A 17,293-nucleotide genomic window follows, 5' to 3' on the forward strand; every position below is an offset into this window, starting at 1 on the left:
TTGTTGACAGAACTGAAAAAGCATGTATGAGCAAGGAGGCCTACAAACCTGACTCAGTTACACCACCTCTGTCAGGAGGAATGGGCCAAAATTCACCCAACTTATTGTGGGAAGCTTGTGGAAGGCTACCTGAAACAATTGACCCAAGTTAAACAATTTAATGGCAATGCTACCAAATACTAATTGAGTGTATGTATATTTCTGACCCACTGGGAATGCTATGAAAGAAATAAAAGCTGAAATAAATCATTATCTCTACTATTATTCAGACATTTCACATTCTTAAAATAAAGAGGTGGTCCTAACTGACCTAAGGCAGGGACTTTTTAACATGATTAAATGTCAGGAATTGTGAAACTGAGTTTAAATGTATTTGGCTAAGGTGTATGTATGTAAACGTCCGACTTCAACTGTAGCAAAGTTTTCAGATTTTCCTTTTTGTGTCTTTCCCTTTAAAAAATGACTGGCAAGCTGTTGTCAGGGGAAGTGATGGTCCACCCACGTAAAAAAAATCGCTAGCTAAATGATCAAATTCATAAAAATAAAAAATGGGGAGGGAGTGGGGCTTATTTTTATGTTATGCATAAAGTTAGCAGTGTGGTTAAGGTTAGGTTTTAATATACATTTTTAAGAAGATCGTGTAGGCGGGGTTTATGACTTAGTGCCTTTGGTAACTAGTGACGACCGTTGAAAACATGCTAACGTTAGCTAGTTAAACAAAGTAAACATACTAGCTGGCTCTCTAGCGTGTTGGCTAACATACAACGAATGGGTGCCTAGTTACTCCACAACAAAACATATATTAAGGAGATATAAAAGATATCTACAGTAATAGCAGGTAAGGAAACACTAAACTAGCTAATGTCGAATTTAATGCAAGGGGTCTTGTGGCTAGCTTAGTTGACATTGGCCTGGCTGGGACCAGGGGGCAACAAGCTAGCTCGGTACTACTAAGTTAGCTGGGTAGCTACGAAAGGGGTTGGATACACAATAACGTTGGCGAAATGTACAACCTTCACAATTGACCTAAGCACATGCTGCTAGTGCTAACTATCTAGCTAGTAACGTTAGCAGTAGTATGTAGCGAGGTCGAAAAATATATAACGTTAATGGTTATCTTCAACCTAGGCTAGTAACGTTAGTAGCTTGATTGTTTACTTTGTTTTAGAGAGCCATATCATATGCCTGATTTCAGTTACACGTTGTGACCTGCTTGACGTGAAAAAAAAAACAAGTGAACAATGACTTGACCTTCTCTGTCTAACATGACCATCAGTTCAGAATCACAGGGAATGTTGATTGTCAACACGAGATATGGAAGCTGTGCTTTTACTTTTTAAAGAAAAGTAAACATGCCTCTTGTACAACCTAAGTTTCCCTTAGGTTGCCCCAGGTGCTACAATATACAGTGGGGCAAACTACTATTTAGTCAGCCACCAATTGTGCAAGTTCTCCCACTTAAAAAGATGAGGCCTGTACTTTTCATCATAGGTACACTTCAACTATGACAGACAAAATGAGAACCCCCAGAAAATCACATTGTAGGATTTTTAATGAATTTATTTGGTGGATGGAGCGAGACATGATGTCCCAGATGTGCTCAATTGGATTCAGGTCTGGGGAACGGGTGGGCCAGTCCATAGCATCAATGCCTTCCTCTTGCAGGAACTGCTGACACTCCAGCAACATGAGGTCTAGCATTGTCTTGCATTAGGAGGAACCCAGGGCCAACCGCACCAGCATATGGTCTCACAAGGGGTCTGAGGATCTAATCTTGGTACCTAATGGCAGTCAGGCTACCTCTGGCGAGCACATGGAGGGCTGTGCGGCCCCCCAAAGAAATGCCACCCCACACCATGACTGACCCACCGCCAAACCGGTCATGCTGGAGGATGTTGCAGGCAGCAGAACATTCTCCAAGGCGTCTCCAGACTCTGTCATGTCTGTCACATGCTCAGTGTGAACCTGCTTTCATCTGTGAAGAGCACAGGGCGCCAGTGGCGAATTTGCCAATCTTGGTGTTCTCTGGCAAATGCCAAACGTCCTGCACGGTGTTGGGCTGTAAGCACAACCCCCACCTGTGGACGTCGGGCCCTCATACCACCCTCATGGAGTCTGTTTCTGACCGTTTGAGCAGACACATGCACATTTGTGGCCTGCTGGAGGTCATTTTGCAGGGCTCTGGCAGTGCTCCTCCTGCTCCTCCTTGCACAAAGGCGGAGGTAGCGGTCCTGCTGCTGGGTTGTTGCCCTCCTACGGCCTCTTCCACGTCTCCTGATGTACTGGCCTGTCTCCTGGTAGCGCCTCCATGCTCTGGACACTACGCTGACAGACACAGAAAATCTTCTTGCCACAGCTCGCATTGATGTGCCATCCTGGGTGAGCTGCACTACCTGAGCCACTTGTGTGGGTTGTAGACTCTGTCTCATGCTACCACTAGAGTGAAAGCGCCGGCAGCATTCAAAATTGACCGAAATATCAGCCAGGAAGCATAGGAACTGAGAAGTGATCTGTGGTCACCACCTGCAGAACCATTCCTTTATTGGGGGTGTCTTGCTAATTGCCTATAATTTCCACCTGTTGTCTATTCCATTTGCACAACAGCATGTGAAATTTATTGTCAATCAGTGTTGCTTCCTAAGTGGACAGCTTGATTTCACAGAAGTGTGATTGACTTGGAGTTACATTGTGTTGTTTAAGTGTTCCCTTTATTTTTTTGAGCAGTGTATATTGTGTGTGTGTGTGTGTGTGTGTGTGTGTGTGTGTGTGTGTGTGTGTGTGTGTGTGTGTGTGTATACATACATACATACATACATACATACATACATACAGTACCAGTCAAAGGTTTGGACACACCTACTCATTCAAGGGTTTTTATAATTTTTTTACTATTTTCTACATTGTATTATAATAGTGAAACTATGAAATTACACATATGTTGTAACCAAAAAAAGTGTTCAACAGATTCTTCAAAGTAACCACCCTTTGCCTTGATGACAGCTTTGCACACTCTTGGCATTCTCTCAACCAGCTTCGTGATTAATTATCAAGGCACACTTGTTAATTGAAATGCATTCCAGGTGACTACCTCATGAAGTTGGAGAGAATGCCAAGAGTGTGCAAGAGCAAAGGGTGGCTACTTTGAAGAATAATGAAAAACCCTTGAATGAGTAGGTGTGTCCAAACCTTTGACTGGTACTGCATATTTTACATGATAATTGCATTATGTCAAGAATGTCCTCTTCATGTCTCTCATATAGGCACCACAGTAGCTAAGATGGAGGTGCTGTGTTTCCGGTTGCCAGGTCACGGTGACGCCACGCTAAAGAGCATGAACTCTCTGAGGTCCAGGCAGCAGTTCTGTGACATCACCATCGTGGCCAGCGGCAGGCAGACATTCCGGGGACACAAAGTGGTCCTGGCTGCCTGCTCCCCCTTCCTCAGGGACCAATTCCTGCTTAACCCTTCCTCTGAACTGCAGGTGGATGCCAGTGAAAGCCACCTTGATACACACTATTTGGGTTATGTTTCATAAATGTTGTGTCAGCTTCAACTGATATACTAGCCCCGGACACTTCTTGTCACATGCACCTTTCAATGATCAGACTGTTTTAATAGGCATATCTTTGGCCTGGGAAAATCACAGATGTATCACGCCAGCTGTGGTTCCAGTCCTATGCCTCATTATGGTTCAGTCGAGTAGATACTATCACAAGTCTTGCAGGATATGACACTTATGGCTTAAACGATTGATCATAGGAAAGGTCTCTTGAGACGTAACAGCAAAATAACTGTTTGGTATGTTTTTGGCCTATTTTGCCCTCTAGGTGTCAGTCCTTCACAGCTCCTCGGTGGTATGTGAGCTGCTCCAGTCCTGCTACACCGGTGTGCTACAGTTCAGCCCCAAGGAGATAGTGAATTACCTGACGGCCGCTAGCTACCTGCAGATGGAGCATGTTGTGGAGAAGTGCCGTGGAGCCCTGGGCAAGTACATGCAGCCAAGGAACCCTAGCTCACCAAAGGTTAGTTACTTATTTTGGTTAGTGTTTATTGGTGTTTAGTCGTAGGCACCCTATTGAAGCATTGGTTGGAAATCACAACATAAAATGTTAACATATATTTCAGTTGTAGAAGGCAAATACGAGTCTACTATGTGATTCAACAAAGGCTGGATTTGCAGTGTTCACTGTCAGATTGTTCTACCTGTGACAACATTCAATCGGCTCGTCTTCATTCTTTTTCTCTCATCCGCTCATTTTCAGATCAAGTCAGAAGAGAGTCACTCGATGCCAGTGACAGTCAGTGGCAGCAGTCAATCCCTTATGTCGACCTCTACTGATCATTCCCCCTCACTGCAGCCTCACAGCCCTGTACAGTCTCAGGTTGATGACCATACAGACTCGCACACAACGACAGATATACGTCACGATAACGAACATTACACTCTGGATGAGATCAAGGTAAGTAGATTCAGGAACAAAACGTACCAGTGGATCCATCTCTGAATCTATAAATGGGTGAGAATCATGTACTCTCTACAACAGCAGAGTTGTAACTGTATTGTATCAACATAATAGTATTATGTGTATTTGGTATTTAAAATACAATGCCCAAAAAAAGATACATGGTTTAGTATTTTAATGGTTATTTGTAAAAACCAAATAGTCTACCAAATTGTATTTGAGAGTATTTTCAAATACTATTTTAAAATCCCTGGGTTAAATGCATGGGAATGTATTTGAGTCAGTGTATTTTAGTATTTCCAAATGCATTAAAATATTTGACTACTTGTCCTTTCAAATACAAATAAATACTTAGAATGTATGTGAAAGTAATTGAGATATTTTAAATAGTATTTGAACCTAGGACATTGATTACTAGCACACTCAAATCGGTCTCAATTTTGTTCCAGGCGAGGGAAGAGGAAGAGTGCAGGGACGATTATGACATGATCCAGAAGTGCATGGAGGGTGAGCAGGAGATGAAAGAGAGGCGAGAGGGAGAGGAGGGCGGTGAAGAAGCCACAGAGGGCCATCAGGGGGGCCAGTATCCAGATACGGACAGTGTCGGAGGGGGCGAGGGGGACGACGTGACCCCAGCCGAAATGGCTATCCGCATCAGCAGCTTCGAGAGGGAAGAGCTCCGCGCCTGGAGGCGGCGACTCACCGACTCACCGAAAGTGGGCCGGGGGAGGGGCTTCAAGAGGAAGCGTGGCTCGTACCATGAGAGGGAGAGGAGACCTCTAGGTATGCAGTACCAGGAGGCGTGGCGTATGCCCACTGGGGCAGAGATGATGCAGAGCTTCGGCCTGGACTTCAGCCAGGAAGCCACGAGGTCAGCGTTCCCCTCGGGGAGCGAGCTCCCACGGCTAGACTACGGGATGGAGGACTCTCAGGGAGAGGAGCTGGTGCCTCGGGATGGGAATGGGCCGGTTCACTACAGCCCGGATGACCCCAGTGGTGATGGAGGGGAGGGTAATATGGGAATGTCGGCTGTGCCAACAGGTGGTGACGAGGCGGGGGATGAGTCTGTCGCAGTGGTAGGCTCCACCTCCAGCACAGCGGGGCCGGTGGCTTGTGAGCAATGCGGCTTGACCTTCCCCTCTGCCCACTACCTGGCCGTCCACTCGCGCGCCACCCACTTGCTGTACGTGTGCCCCTGCTGCGGCAAGCACTTCAACCACTCCAGCAGCCTCAACCGCCACATGACCGTGCACCGCGGTGCCAAAGTCCACCGCTGCCAGCTCTGTGACAAGACATTCACGCAGAAGTCCACGCTGTGCGATCACATGAACCTGCACAGCGGCGAGCGGCCCCACTGCTGCGCCTACTGCCACTCACGATTCGCCCACAAGCCGGCACTGCGGCGCCATCTCAAAGAGCAGCACGGGAAGACGACCGCTCAGAACAGCCTGGAGGCACAGGCCGAGATGGAGAGAGTGGCAGGGGAAGGAGAGGGAGACACTCAGGACAGATTTGACTTTTGACAAGGACACTGTCCAAAGTGTACTCTCATTGACTAAGCATTACAGGTTGCGGTTGGAGGTAAAGAGGGGTTATTCAAGCAAGCGTGCCTTTTGCCCAAAGAGTGGTTTTGAGTGTGCCTTCAGATTTGAGGGTTGGAAAAGGGGGAAACTATGTCCTACACGGCCGTGGTTCTGGAGGACTGGAGTTGTGTAAACATCAGTTTTCAATCTGTCTCATTTGTAACTCACTGGCTGACCAATAAAATATTTTAGTTTGTGTATGAGAGGGTGAGCTTCTTATTAAACACTGGATGTTGGTACATACAGCCTGATTTGTAATGTGTAATTACAGCTACACACTTATTTGTAACAACGTGTACTTACTATTAAGACACTTCATTTAAAGAGGGATCCAAAATACAGTAGGCTCAGTCATTCCATAGTCATGTTCATCACAAAGGACAAAAAGGAATTTGCAATGCATGCTTACTCATGACTTGAAACACTTGTGTACTGTTGTGCATGAAAATACATGTGACTTGGTGTGCTCAGCAGACATGCTAAGGTAAGTAGATCTCTGCACTGTCTGTGAGGCCTACAACTATGAGACTGATAACACAATAACTGTCTACACTGAATTACATTGACACAGTGCCAAATCTAATTGGCCCCTTTGATTCAAAGCAAGACAACCAGATGAACAAATGTATTGAAGTGATTTATTGAGCTCCCCAAAACAATTAATCCCCTGGTTACAAGAGCAAGACCAGGCCACCATGCCAACCACAATCTCTTTTCACGTGGTCATTGCCATTACACATCCTGGCCATGTATATAACTGTAGCACTTACTCAGAACAACTGACACGTGGTTCCCTATCGGGTTAACAGGCAATCAACAACAAACTCAAAATGCAATATAGAAAAAAAGCATACACACAAAGCTAACACTAAATCATTGATGACTACTCCTTACAGATCTCCAATGCAGCACGCCCATCCAGCTCATAGGAAATCCTCACTGTACACAACCTGGTTCCTCTTGTCTCGGTAGGAGCCTTTGGCACTGTTCTGCACAGCTGGGAGAGAGAGAGAATACATGAATCCAGAGTTGACACTGTCACACTGCTTGTTATTCTGATCTGTGTTTGACTCCGATATTTACCTAGAGTGGCCCAGACAGATTTGCCGGTGGCTGCCTCCAGCATCGGCTGCTTCCTAGCGATGCTGACTTTTATGGGGACATCTCCCACTGTGCTTCCATTCAACTGGGAGAAGAGAGTGTAGATTATAGGTTTTACACTATAATGAATTAAGTTCGGAGCTAGAGCTATACTTACCTCTGCTACAGCCTGGTCTGCAGACTCCATCTTTTCAAAGGTGATGAATGCACAGCTAGAAAGAGAAAAACAGGGTGGTGTTCATTAGCCATCAAACAACAAAACAGTAAGGGACTTACTGGACTAGTTTTCAATTGCAAAACATTTCAAAACACAATCACACACTGCCACATGGATGTAAAATCTCAATATTGTATTTATGTAGCCCTACTTGCGTTGGGAGTCCATGGACAGGTCAATGATGGTGCCATGTTGGGAGAAGGCTAAGCGCAGGCTGTCCTCCACAAGGCCAGTTCCATACACATACACCGTGTTCCCCTTCCTCACCCCCCTCCGCTCCGGGTATGAGTCTGATCCTGAGAGGGAGAGAGAAGATAAGGGGGAAGAAAAAAGTAACATTATTCGCTCTTTGAACTTGTATTTTGATTGGAACATCCTTTTAAGAATGCCAGTGATTAAAGACATGAAAGACAGAAGTTCAGTAAAAGAATATTCACGTCTGAATGGTCCGTCTCGCTCACGTGACTCTCTCTCTCCTCCCCTTTCCCGGTCACGCTCTCCATCCCGGCTCCTGTCTCTGTCGCTCCTCTCGCGGTCTCGCAGCTCTCTGTCCCTGCCCCGGTCGCCGCTGCCCCGGTCTCTCTCCCTCTCTCTGTCACGCTCTCTCTCTCTGTCCATCTCTCGGTCTCCTCTGTCTCTCTCTCGCTCTAGGTCTTTGCTGGTGGACAGGCCGCCTCCCTCCTCCTCATCACGAGCTGCTCGGTCGCCTGGTGTGATGAAGCTGTTGGAGAGCCACAGAGGAAATGATTTTAAACCGCCTTATACAGAGAACCAGTGTAGAAAACATGACCTACTCTATTATTCATCAGAGCTTTTAGGCTTACCTCTCATACAGAGATTTTCTGTGGGCTCTTTTGCCAGCCTGAAGTAGAAATGTCAAATGTAAAGTAGCAGCATCAGTTCTCAATAACATGTTTTTTTAAAGTCACTGGTTCTGTGGCCACAATACAGGCAGACAGCATTGGTAAAATACTGTACAAGCATGCCATTTTGTAGGTAAAGTACATCAATTCATTGGATGGTTTTAAAATGGGATGTCATGTCATTCTCACTTTACCTCAGAAAGCTCATCATCTGTGGACATGCTCCTTTGGAATGGTTGGAAAGCCACAGGGCCTGGGACTTTCTCTGGATCCTGGTAAACGGAAAGAAAATATATCAAATCATTACTAGACCATCATTTATAAGTTTGAGTTCCATCAGACTAGTGTATGTGTCATATTTAAGAGGCATTTGCGCCTGTCAGCTTTATACATATTATTAATGTATATTCGTTATATAAATAATTTATTCTATGATCAATTCCTACATTACACATCCTTACATATTGCATGTTGTATCTTACCTTGAGCTTGATCTCTAGCGTTCTAGAGCGCTTAAAGCCAGAGTTCTTGTTCTCTGACTTGATGGCACTGATGGCCCCAGACTTGATCAGCATCTTCGCCTGCTCTGTAGCTGTCGCTGTGTCTAGCACAGGCTGGTCTGACAAAGCTAGAGGACAGAGAAAGTAGATGCAACTTAACCAACTTAGACCAAATATCTGCTTAGTAATACAGTTTTAAAGAGTTAACTTCTTAAAGTGAAGACAAAGCCCATACTGCGCTTCAATCCACTCTGATTGGTCTGGCTGGTTGAACTCTGCTGCTTCTTCAAAGCCAGCAGGGCCTTTTTCTATAGGTGTGAGGAGAGAGCGAGAATAAGAGGTGAACAATCAGAGTTTAGTAACATAATAATGATGATATCCAACTTTCAACGTTATGCGTGTGATGATGGCTGACAGGTGAATATTGAATTAATAAAGGCCTACCCCTAACCACATCTGCAAACGTGGGTGCAGTGGCTCATTGTCAGCAGCAGGATACAGTTACATGGATAGAGTTCTCTCTAGTCAAGTGGAGTGAGAAGATTCTTTGAGTTTCTCACCTTTTTCTTGAGTTTGGCATATTTCTTCTGCAGAGACTCCTCTTCCTCTGTCAAAGAGCTTGGGAACACCACCATGTTGTACCCAGCTGGAAAGCATTGTGAAAAGAGACCAGAATAGTGGACACATTTGCACAACAAAATGCATGTCAATACACGAGTGTGGTTGAATTCAACTCTATAGCATGAACTCAAAAACGACCATATACACTTTGTTCATGACCACAGCGGTTTCTCTTTCTACATTCTGCATGCATCTGACAACATTTTAAGCGTTACGTTAGATTGTTAGCTAAGGGTAGTTAGCTACTTCTACATTATGTATTACACAGGGCAGTGGAAAGTATTCCATTGCTTATCAACAATACGGCAATGTAGCGTTCAGACTACAGCAATTCATAAAGATACTACATTGACACTACTGTATTTAGAAATGTAATTACGTTGTTACCTCTATAACCTTACTGTAGCTACTTTTAATCACTCGCTCCTTCATGAACACAAAAACAAAGGCGCACGAATATGACGTATAATGCTGGTAGGGGTGCATGAATTAAAAAATATACTATTCAACCTGCTAAATTGCAGGAATAAGTCAATTATAATAAATGCATGGCATACACTTGACAACAGTTAGTAAAATAATGCATTAATATTGAGATATTTATCGTATTACATTTGGCAATTATACCTACTTCCTGCATACCAAACTTGGCCATTTCCGACTTTCATCTGCGGTGGAGAAATGGAAAGAACAGGTAAAGGACAATTAAACGATAGATAATATTTACATTTTCAGTTAATGCATTAGGCATACGTTTAAGACCATTGCTGTAAGCTTTGTTTTAAAGTAACTTGCTAGCAGTACAGTTTACTGGCGAATATGACAGCTTGGGTTAGCCTAGCTAACGTTAACCACAGTAGCCAGCTCAGCTGTCATTCATGTAGCAGAAATGTAGTCCCTCCCAACATGTGCAACGTGTTATAGGCAGAATCTTATCAGCTAAAGCAGTACATGATGACATTGCAATATGTGTATGTGCATTAGTATATACAATGGACTCTATTGTATGATAGAGGACAGTCCACAGAAACTAGGCTATTCATCTCAATCCCATTTCTCTCTCTCTATAGATATGCCGGCTGTGAGCCCCACAGACCTCCCTATATCCCTGCTGGAGATGGGTTGCTCTGGCAGGTTTGAGCTCATCACACATCCACATCCCAATGACCAGCCCCTGCCTCCACAAAGTTCGGTCAGTATTAGAGTCAGTGTGTGGTTGGATTCATATCTGAAAAGGACTGCCAAGCAAAATATTCCATCTACCTCTCTATTTGTCTAAATTATGTTTTTACAGTAGGTCTCACCTACCTACCTACCTACCTACCTACCTACCTACCTACCTACCTACCTACCTACCCGTATCCTTCAGATCCGCCATCAAGTTTAGAGGAAAGGGAGAACACGTCAGTTTGAATTGCAGCCTGTGTTGACATAGATCTACTATCCAATCTCTCCAGCCCATTATATGCCTTATGTATTTCTATAACTATTTTATCTACAGCTCCCTCATGGACTCCCTCCCACTAGTGTGAGCCTGGAGACAGAGGTAGAGAAGGGCTTTCTACGCGACCCTGCCTGGCTTCCCATTCACGATACCGACGCTGCCTTCCATAGGTTTCTGAAGTGAGTATGCTTACATTTCTTATTAGGGTTTTTACATCTTTACTTTTTATTGCTTTGATGGAATGCAAATCTTTCTTTGGAAGCAGTGTTTATACGGGGAATTCAGTGGTCCAGATGAGGCCGTGGTACCAAATGGTCACAGAATTAACTTGCGGTAACAGACTTGTTTTTCTCTAGGCTGGCTGAGAGAGATGTTCATATAGACTCTCTTCTCCATTGTGCTCTGTCTCCTCTGCACTCTGGCATCTCAGTAGTCAGAGATCCAACAACAGGAATGTTGTTGGACTTCACTGAGGTACATACTAGTGTCAGATCTTATCTAGCTATGCTGTCTTAGTCTCTGTGTCCTAATCAAACAGCTATGATAATGATGTGACTCAATGGGAACATTCAAAATTGTAGCACTTCCCTGAGTGGGGATCTACTAATATTATTGAAAGGTCTACTTTGATTTCTATACACATTTTGCATCCCAGTGTCATTAAATCTCCCTCTCTCTCTCTATCCAGGTGTTACTGGGGGACACAGGCATCTCTGCTAAGAATTCTATGTCCCTGCAACGTCCACCAAACCCTAATCCCTCTGAGAGCCTACGAGGAAGCAACACCAACTACCCGTTTTTGCCCGGTGGGTCTGACTCATTACCTAAGTATATTATCAGAGCTATATACACAAAAGTATGTGGACACCCCTTCAAATTATTGTCTATTTCAGCAACATTCATGCTGACTGGTGTATAAAATTTAGCACGCAGCCATGCAATCTTCATAGACAAACATTGGCAGTAGACTGGCATTACTGAAGAGCTCAGTGACTTTCAACATGGCACTGTCACAGGATGACACCTTTCCAACAAGTCACTTTATCAAATTTCTGCCCTGCTAGATCTTCCCCGGTCAACTGTAAGTGCTGTTATTGTGAAATAGAAACGTCTAGGAGCAACAACAGCTCCGCTGTGAAGTGGTAGGCCACACAAACTCACAGAATGAGACCGGTGAAGCGTGTAGCGTGTAAAAATCGTCTATACTCGGTTGCAACACTCACTCTGAGTTCCAAACTGCCTCTGGAAGCAACGTCAGCACAATAACTGTTCGTCGGGGGTTGTATGAAATGGGTTTCCATGGCCGAGCTGCCGCACACAAGCCTAAGGTCACCATGCGCAATGCCAAGCATTGACTGGAGTGGTGTAAAGCTCGCCGGCATTGGACTCTGGAGCAGTGGAAACTCGTTCTCTGGATTGATGAATCACCATCTGACAGTCTGACGGACAAATACGTGTTTGGCGGATGCCAGGAGAACGCTACCTGCTCGAATGCATAGTGCCAACTGTAAAGTTTGGTGGATGAGGAATAATGGTCTCATGCTGTTTTTCATGGTTTGTACTAGGCCCCTTAGTTCCAGTGAAGGGAAATCTTAACGCTACAGCATGCAAAGACATTCTAGATGATTCTGTGCTTCCAACTTTGTGGCAACATAACAATGCCCTGTGCACAATGCAAGGTCCATACAGAAATGGTTTGTTGAGATCGGAGGGGCGGCAGGGTGGCCTAGTGGTTAGAGCGTTGGACTAGTAACTGGAAGGTTGCATGTTCAAATCCCCGAGCTGACAAGGTGCTGTCATTCTGCCCCTGAACAGGCAGTTAACCCACTGATCCTAGGCCGTCATTGAAAATAAGAATTTGTTCTTAACTGACTTGCCTAGTTAAATAAAGGTAAAATCAAAAAATGAATTGGTGTGGAAGAACTTGACTGGCATGCACAGAGCCCTGACCTCAACCCCATCGAACATCTTTGGGATGAATTGGAACGCTGACTGTGAGCCAGGCCTAATCGCCCAACATCAGTGCCCAACCTCACTAATTCTCTTGTGGATGAATGGAAGAGAATCCCTGCAGTAATGTTCCAACATCTAGTGGGAAGCCTTCCCAGAATCATTGATTTTGGAATGAGATGTTTGACATGCAGACGTCCACATACTTTTGGTCATGTAGGCCGTCATTGAAAATAAGAACTTGTTCTTAACTGACTTGCCTAGTTAAATAAAAGTCAAATCAAAAAATGAATTGGTGTGGAAGAACTTGACTGGCTTGCACAGAGCCCTGACCTCAACCCCATCGAACATCTTTGGGATGAATTGGAATGCTGACTGTGAGCCAGGCCTAATTGCCCAACATCAGTGCCCGACCTCACTAATTCTCTTGTGGATGAATGGAAGAGAATCCCTGCAGTAATGTTTCAACATCTAGTGGGAAGCCTTCCCAGAATCATTAATCCCCTTTGATTTTGGAATGAGATGTTTGACATGCAGTTGTCCACATACTTTTGGTCATGTAGTGTATATGGCTCTGAGATGTATAATACATGTTTGTTGTAAATTATGTCTTCCCTTAAGTCAAATATAGAATATAAATATGATCTCTTTATGTTGTCACATAGGTGGTATGGAGGAGCTGACACTGGAACAAATCAAGAAGAAATCCGAGCTGGAGGAGGACATAGACTTTGAGAAAGGTGATTTTACATTTCTTTATGGGGTTGAAATGGTGAAGGGGCAATTGTCACACCAAAGACTGCCTGTGCACAGTGAGGGAGGGGGGTGATTGCTTTTGAATTAAAATGCAGACAGACGTCATCTTTGAAAGTAAAAAAAAAACAGTCTGTGTGCTGTTCCCTAGGAACCAAATGGTTCTCTTCAAAAATCAGAATACAGATTTAAGATCTTTTTGTTATTGAGCATATGTGTTTCTTGCTTGGTTTATTTCATGTGTATGTAAGTAATATACAGTATGTATTTCCCTTTACCTTAGAGTTACTCACAGTGCCCCCTGGACTGAAAGTTGGGATGGACTTCAGTGACAAAGGTTTGAATGGCCATTTGTTCCTAAAGGTTATCCTCTTGGCTTGAACTTGGCTTGAATAAACATATAATATGTTTTCTTTCTTTTAAAAAAATTCTCTATGAAGATGCCAAAACCACAAAGGGAGAAATCAATCTCCTGTCCCTCCTGTCCACCTTTGATGACATCATAGACTCCCAGCCTGAGGCAGAGGAGAAGGAGAAGGGCCACGGAAGTGGAAATGCACCCAAACTGCCCAGAACCAACAGCCTGGAAGACCTGGGGATCAAGGTATTGAATAAATAGTTTTTGTTGTTGTTGTTTATTGACAAATACAATCTACATCTCAAATGTAGTTTCCCCTCTAACTTAGCTTCTGGGGTTTATCATGTTCATATACTGAAAGGTGGTTGTTTATTTCCATCTGTAGGACTCTCCCTCCACACCTGGGACCACCTCTACAGAGAAGAAAGATGGAGGAACGACCAAACCAGCAGGGGACCAGGAGGAGAAGAAGAGATGGGCAATCCCAATAAACATCACCTCCCCCTGCAGTGACTTCTACAAACGTATCCCTAACCCTGCCTTCAAGGTACTGTGCTGTAATGGCAAAATATGATGTTGGTTTGATAAATGAAGTTGAATATGTCGGTGATGAATGTGTTGATTAGTCCCGTGTAGTTTTGTTTTATATTTTTATGACATTATTAGTCTAATCTCTTATTGGCACAGAACCTTGTTCATTCCACAATACTAATGTGATCCCCACCTCTCCCAGTATCCCTTTGAGTTGGATGTGTTCCAGAAGCAGGCAGTATTGAGGCTGGAGGCCCATGAGTCTGTGTTCGTGGCAGCTCACACATCAGCAGGCAAAACCGTGGTGGCAGAATACGCCATAGCACTCTCACAGAAGCACATGACCAGGTGTGTGTATTTACACATTTGTCATGTTCTATAAAATCTTTAATCCAACAGGGTAAAAATATGGGATTTATTAGTCATTCCTGATGTTTTGACCTGAATCATTGAAATGGACGAAAGGAAATTGAGTTGTTCCTGGTTTTCCATGATAGGACCATCTACACCTCCCCCATCAAGGCTCTGTCCAATCAGAAGTTCCGGGACTTCAAGACCACCTTTGGGGACGTGGGGCTGCTGACCGGGGACGTCCAGCTGAGTCCTGAAGCCTCCTGTCTCATCATGACCACTGAGATATTGAGGTGACGTAACATATACAGTACATCCAATACATCACTTAGAAAACATGTCACATTATTATATAACTGTACACATTATATCACACTGTCACATTATACCTCCACGCCTCTAGACCAAGCTCCGCTCTATGGGGGATTGCAACATATACAGTACATCATATACACCAAACATTACACATTATAATGTAAAATGACACATTATATCACACATTAACCCCATGGAACACTGTTTTTATACTGTCTAATTGAAAGCATACCATGGTTATATTTTTACATACCCCTATCCATATAGACCTATACATCAGCTTACTAACTATGTAACACTGAGGGATGCTTTTCCATGTACTGTTTGACTGACACTTTCTCCCTCCCTCCCTCCCTCTCTCTCTTGTAGGTCCATGCTCTATAACGGTTCGGAGGTCATCAGAGATTTAGAGTGGGTGATCTTTGACGAGGTTCACTACATCAATGATGCTGAGGTAACGGGCGAAGCCTCACTTTCAAAACCTTCCTCTCTCACTGTTTTAGTCAATCACACGTGTCACTAAATCTCATTCTCTTCCGTTTTCTTTCCCTCTCTATTAGAGAGGAGTGGTGTGGGAGGAGGTTCTGATCATGTTACCCGACCACGTCAGCATTATTCTTCTGAGTGCCACTGTCCCCAACGCTGTGGAGTTCAGTGAGTGGATCGGGTACGTTGTCAACTATTGTCCACTGTTCTCCTGATCACACCACCTTAACACCTGTCATCACCAAACCCAAAGCATGTACACTATATATACAAAAGTCTGTGGACACCCCTTCAAATTACTGGATTTTGCTATTTCAGCCACAACCGTTGCTGACAGGTGTATAAAATCGAGCACACAGCCATGCAATCTCCATAGACAAACATTTGCAGTAGAAGAGCTCAGTGGCTTTCAATGTGACACCTTTCCAACAAGTCAGTTTGTCAAATTTCTGCCCTGCTAGAGATGCCCCAGTCAACTGAAGTGCTGTTATTGTGAAGTGGAAACGACTAAGAGCAACAACGGCTCAGCCGCGAAGTGGTAGGACATACAAATCAAAATCAAATCCAATTTTATTGGTCAAATACACATGTTTAGCAGATGTTATTGCGGGTGTAGTGAAATGCTTGTATTTCTAGCTGCAAGAGTGCTGTAATATCTAACAAGTAATATATAACAATTTCACAACAATACACACAAATCTAAAGTGAAGGAATGGAATTGAGAATATATCAATATTTGGATGAGCAATGTCAGAGCGGCATAGACTAAAATACTGTAGAATAGAATATAATACAGTATACACTACCGTTCAAAAGTTTGGGGTCACTTAGAAATGTCCTTGTTTTGAAAGAAAAGCACATTTCTGTCCATTTAAAATAACATCAAATTGATCAGAAATACAGTGTAGACATTGTTAATTTTGTGAATTACTATTGTAGCTGGAAATGGCTGATTTTTAATGGAATATCTACATAGTCGTACAGAGGTCCATTATCAGCAACCGTCATTGCCTGTTATTTTAATGGACAAAAAATATGCTTTCTTTCAAAAACAAGGACATTTCTAAGTGACCCCAAACTTTTGAATGGTAGGGTATACATAGAGATGAGTAATGCAAAATATGTAAACATTATTAAAGTGACTAGTGTTCCATTATTAAAGTGGCCAGTGATTTCAAGTCTATGTATATAGGGCAGCAGTCTCTAAGGTCCTAGTGATGGCTATTTAAGTCTGATGGCCTTGAGATAGAAGCTGGTTTTTAGTCTCGGTCCCAGCTTTGATGCACCTGTACTGACCTCGCCTTCTGGATGGTAGCAGGGTGAACATGCAGTGGCTTGGGTGGTTGTTGTCCTTGATGATCTTTTTTTTGCCTTTGTGACATCAGGTGCTGTAGGTGTCCTGGAGGGCAGGTAGTTTGCCCCCAGTGATGGGTTGGGCAGACCGCACCACCCTGTGAGGAGCCCTGTGATTGCGGGCGGTGCAGTTGCAGGCGGTGATACAGCCCGACAGGATACTCTCAATTGTGCATCTGTAGAAGTCTGGGGGTTTTAGGTGCCAAGCCAAATTTCTTCAGCCTTCTGTTGCGCCTTCTTCACCACAATGTCTGTGTGGGTGAACCATTTCAGTTTGTCAGTGATATGTATGCTGAGGAACTTGCTTTCCACCTTCTCCACTGCGGCCCTGTCGATGTGGATAGGGGGGGTGCTCCCTCTGCTGTTTCCTGAAGTCCAGGATCAGCTCCTTTGATTTGTTGACG

At 44.0% G+C, this 17,293-nt stretch overlaps 3 protein-coding genes across 6 annotated transcripts in view; 2 read left to right on the plus strand and 1 right to left on the minus strand.

Annotated features, from left to right (window-relative positions):
- The first annotated feature begins 513 nt into the window (after positions 1-513).
- On the plus strand, positions 514-6,246 carry LOC118398296 (zinc finger and BTB domain-containing protein 12-like). Its single transcript, XM_035793494.1, has 5 exons — positions 514-838; positions 3,261-3,481; positions 3,828-4,022; positions 4,263-4,460; positions 4,913-6,246. Exons 2-5 carry the CDS (start codon positions 3,278-3,280, stop codon positions 5,984-5,986), a joined length of 1,671 nt encoding a protein of 556 aa, XP_035649387.1. The 5' UTR covers positions 514-838; positions 3,261-3,277; the 3' UTR covers positions 5,987-6,246.
- A 424-nt stretch (positions 6,247-6,670) lies between these two features.
- LOC118398298 (negative elongation factor E-like) lies at positions 6,671-10,180 on the minus strand. Of its 3 annotated transcripts, none has more exons than XM_052470583.1 (12): positions 10,102-10,180; positions 9,980-10,016; positions 9,288-9,373; positions 8,963-9,035; positions 8,710-8,855; positions 8,422-8,499; positions 8,189-8,226; positions 7,826-8,085; positions 7,516-7,660; positions 7,305-7,359; positions 7,130-7,232; positions 6,671-7,043 (listed from the first exon to the last, which is right to left on the minus strand). In XM_052470583.1, the coding sequence occupies exons 1-12, from the start codon at positions 10,111-10,113 to the stop codon at positions 6,970-6,972; spliced, it is 1,107 nt and encodes a 368-aa protein (XP_052326543.1). In that variant the 5' UTR covers positions 10,114-10,180; the 3' UTR covers positions 6,671-6,969. The 3 variants fall into 3 exon arrangements, with proteins under 3 accessions (XP_052326543.1, XP_035649391.1, XP_035649392.1); XM_035793498.1 differs by having other exon boundaries at positions 7,802-8,085; XM_035793499.2 differs by lacking the exons at positions 9,980-10,016; positions 10,102-10,180 and adding an exon at positions 9,736-9,846 and having other exon boundaries at positions 7,802-8,085.
- The window catches only part of LOC118398297 (helicase SKI2W-like), a 38,842-nt gene continuing 31,447 nt past the window's right edge, over positions 9,899-17,293 (plus strand). For both annotated transcript variants that reach the window (XM_035793496.2, XM_035793497.2), the window contains exons 1-13: positions 9,899-10,042; positions 10,419-10,540; positions 10,850-10,971; positions 11,149-11,266; positions 11,481-11,598; positions 13,408-13,482; positions 13,779-13,832; positions 13,936-14,099; positions 14,239-14,400; positions 14,587-14,732; positions 14,882-15,028; positions 15,420-15,504; positions 15,611-15,717. In XM_035793496.2, coding sequence (XP_035649389.1) covers positions 10,030-10,042; positions 10,419-10,540; positions 10,850-10,971; positions 11,149-11,266; positions 11,481-11,598; positions 13,408-13,482; positions 13,779-13,832; positions 13,936-14,099; positions 14,239-14,400; positions 14,587-14,732; positions 14,882-15,028; positions 15,420-15,504; positions 15,611-15,717 — 1,433 coding nt within the window. In that variant the 5' untranslated portion in view covers positions 9,899-10,029. The remainder of the gene's footprint in view (positions 10,043-10,418; positions 10,541-10,849; positions 10,972-11,148; positions 11,267-11,480; positions 11,599-13,407; positions 13,483-13,778; positions 13,833-13,935; positions 14,100-14,238; positions 14,401-14,586; positions 14,733-14,881; positions 15,029-15,419; positions 15,505-15,610; positions 15,718-17,293) is intronic.

This window comes from Oncorhynchus keta, chromosome 19, assembly GCF_023373465.1.
Source record: "Oncorhynchus keta strain PuntledgeMale-10-30-2019 chromosome 19, Oket_V2, whole genome shotgun sequence".
Taxonomy (NCBI): domain Eukaryota; kingdom Metazoa; phylum Chordata; class Actinopteri; order Salmoniformes; family Salmonidae; genus Oncorhynchus; species Oncorhynchus keta.

What these genes read in the sequence shown, in the direction of transcription:
- LOC118398296 (XM_035793494.1), top strand. Translation starts at nt 3,278, where the DNA reads ATGGAGGTGCTGTGTTTCCGGTTGCCAGGTCACGGTGACGCCACGCTA. An exon ending in ACCCTTCCTCTGAACTGCAG is followed by an intron (nt 3,482 to 3,827) that starts GTGGATGCCAGT and finishes TTTGCCCTCTAG; the next exon opens with GTGTCAGTCCTTCACAGCTC. An exon ending in GGAACCCTAGCTCACCAAAG is followed by an intron (nt 4,023 to 4,262) that starts GTTAGTTACTTA and finishes GCTCATTTTCAG; the next exon opens with ATCAAGTCAGAAGAGAGTCA.
- LOC118398298 (XM_035793498.1), bottom strand. An exon ending in TCAGAGTGGATTGAAGCGCA is followed by an intron (nt 8,856 to 8,962) that starts GTATGGGCTTTG and finishes TCTGTCCTCTAG; the next exon opens with CTTTGTCAGACCAGCCTGTG. An exon ending in ATCTGTCTGGGCCACTCTAG is followed by an intron (nt 7,044 to 7,129) that starts GTAAATATCGGA and finishes TCTCTCTCCCAG; the next exon opens with CTGTGCAGAACAGTGCCAAA.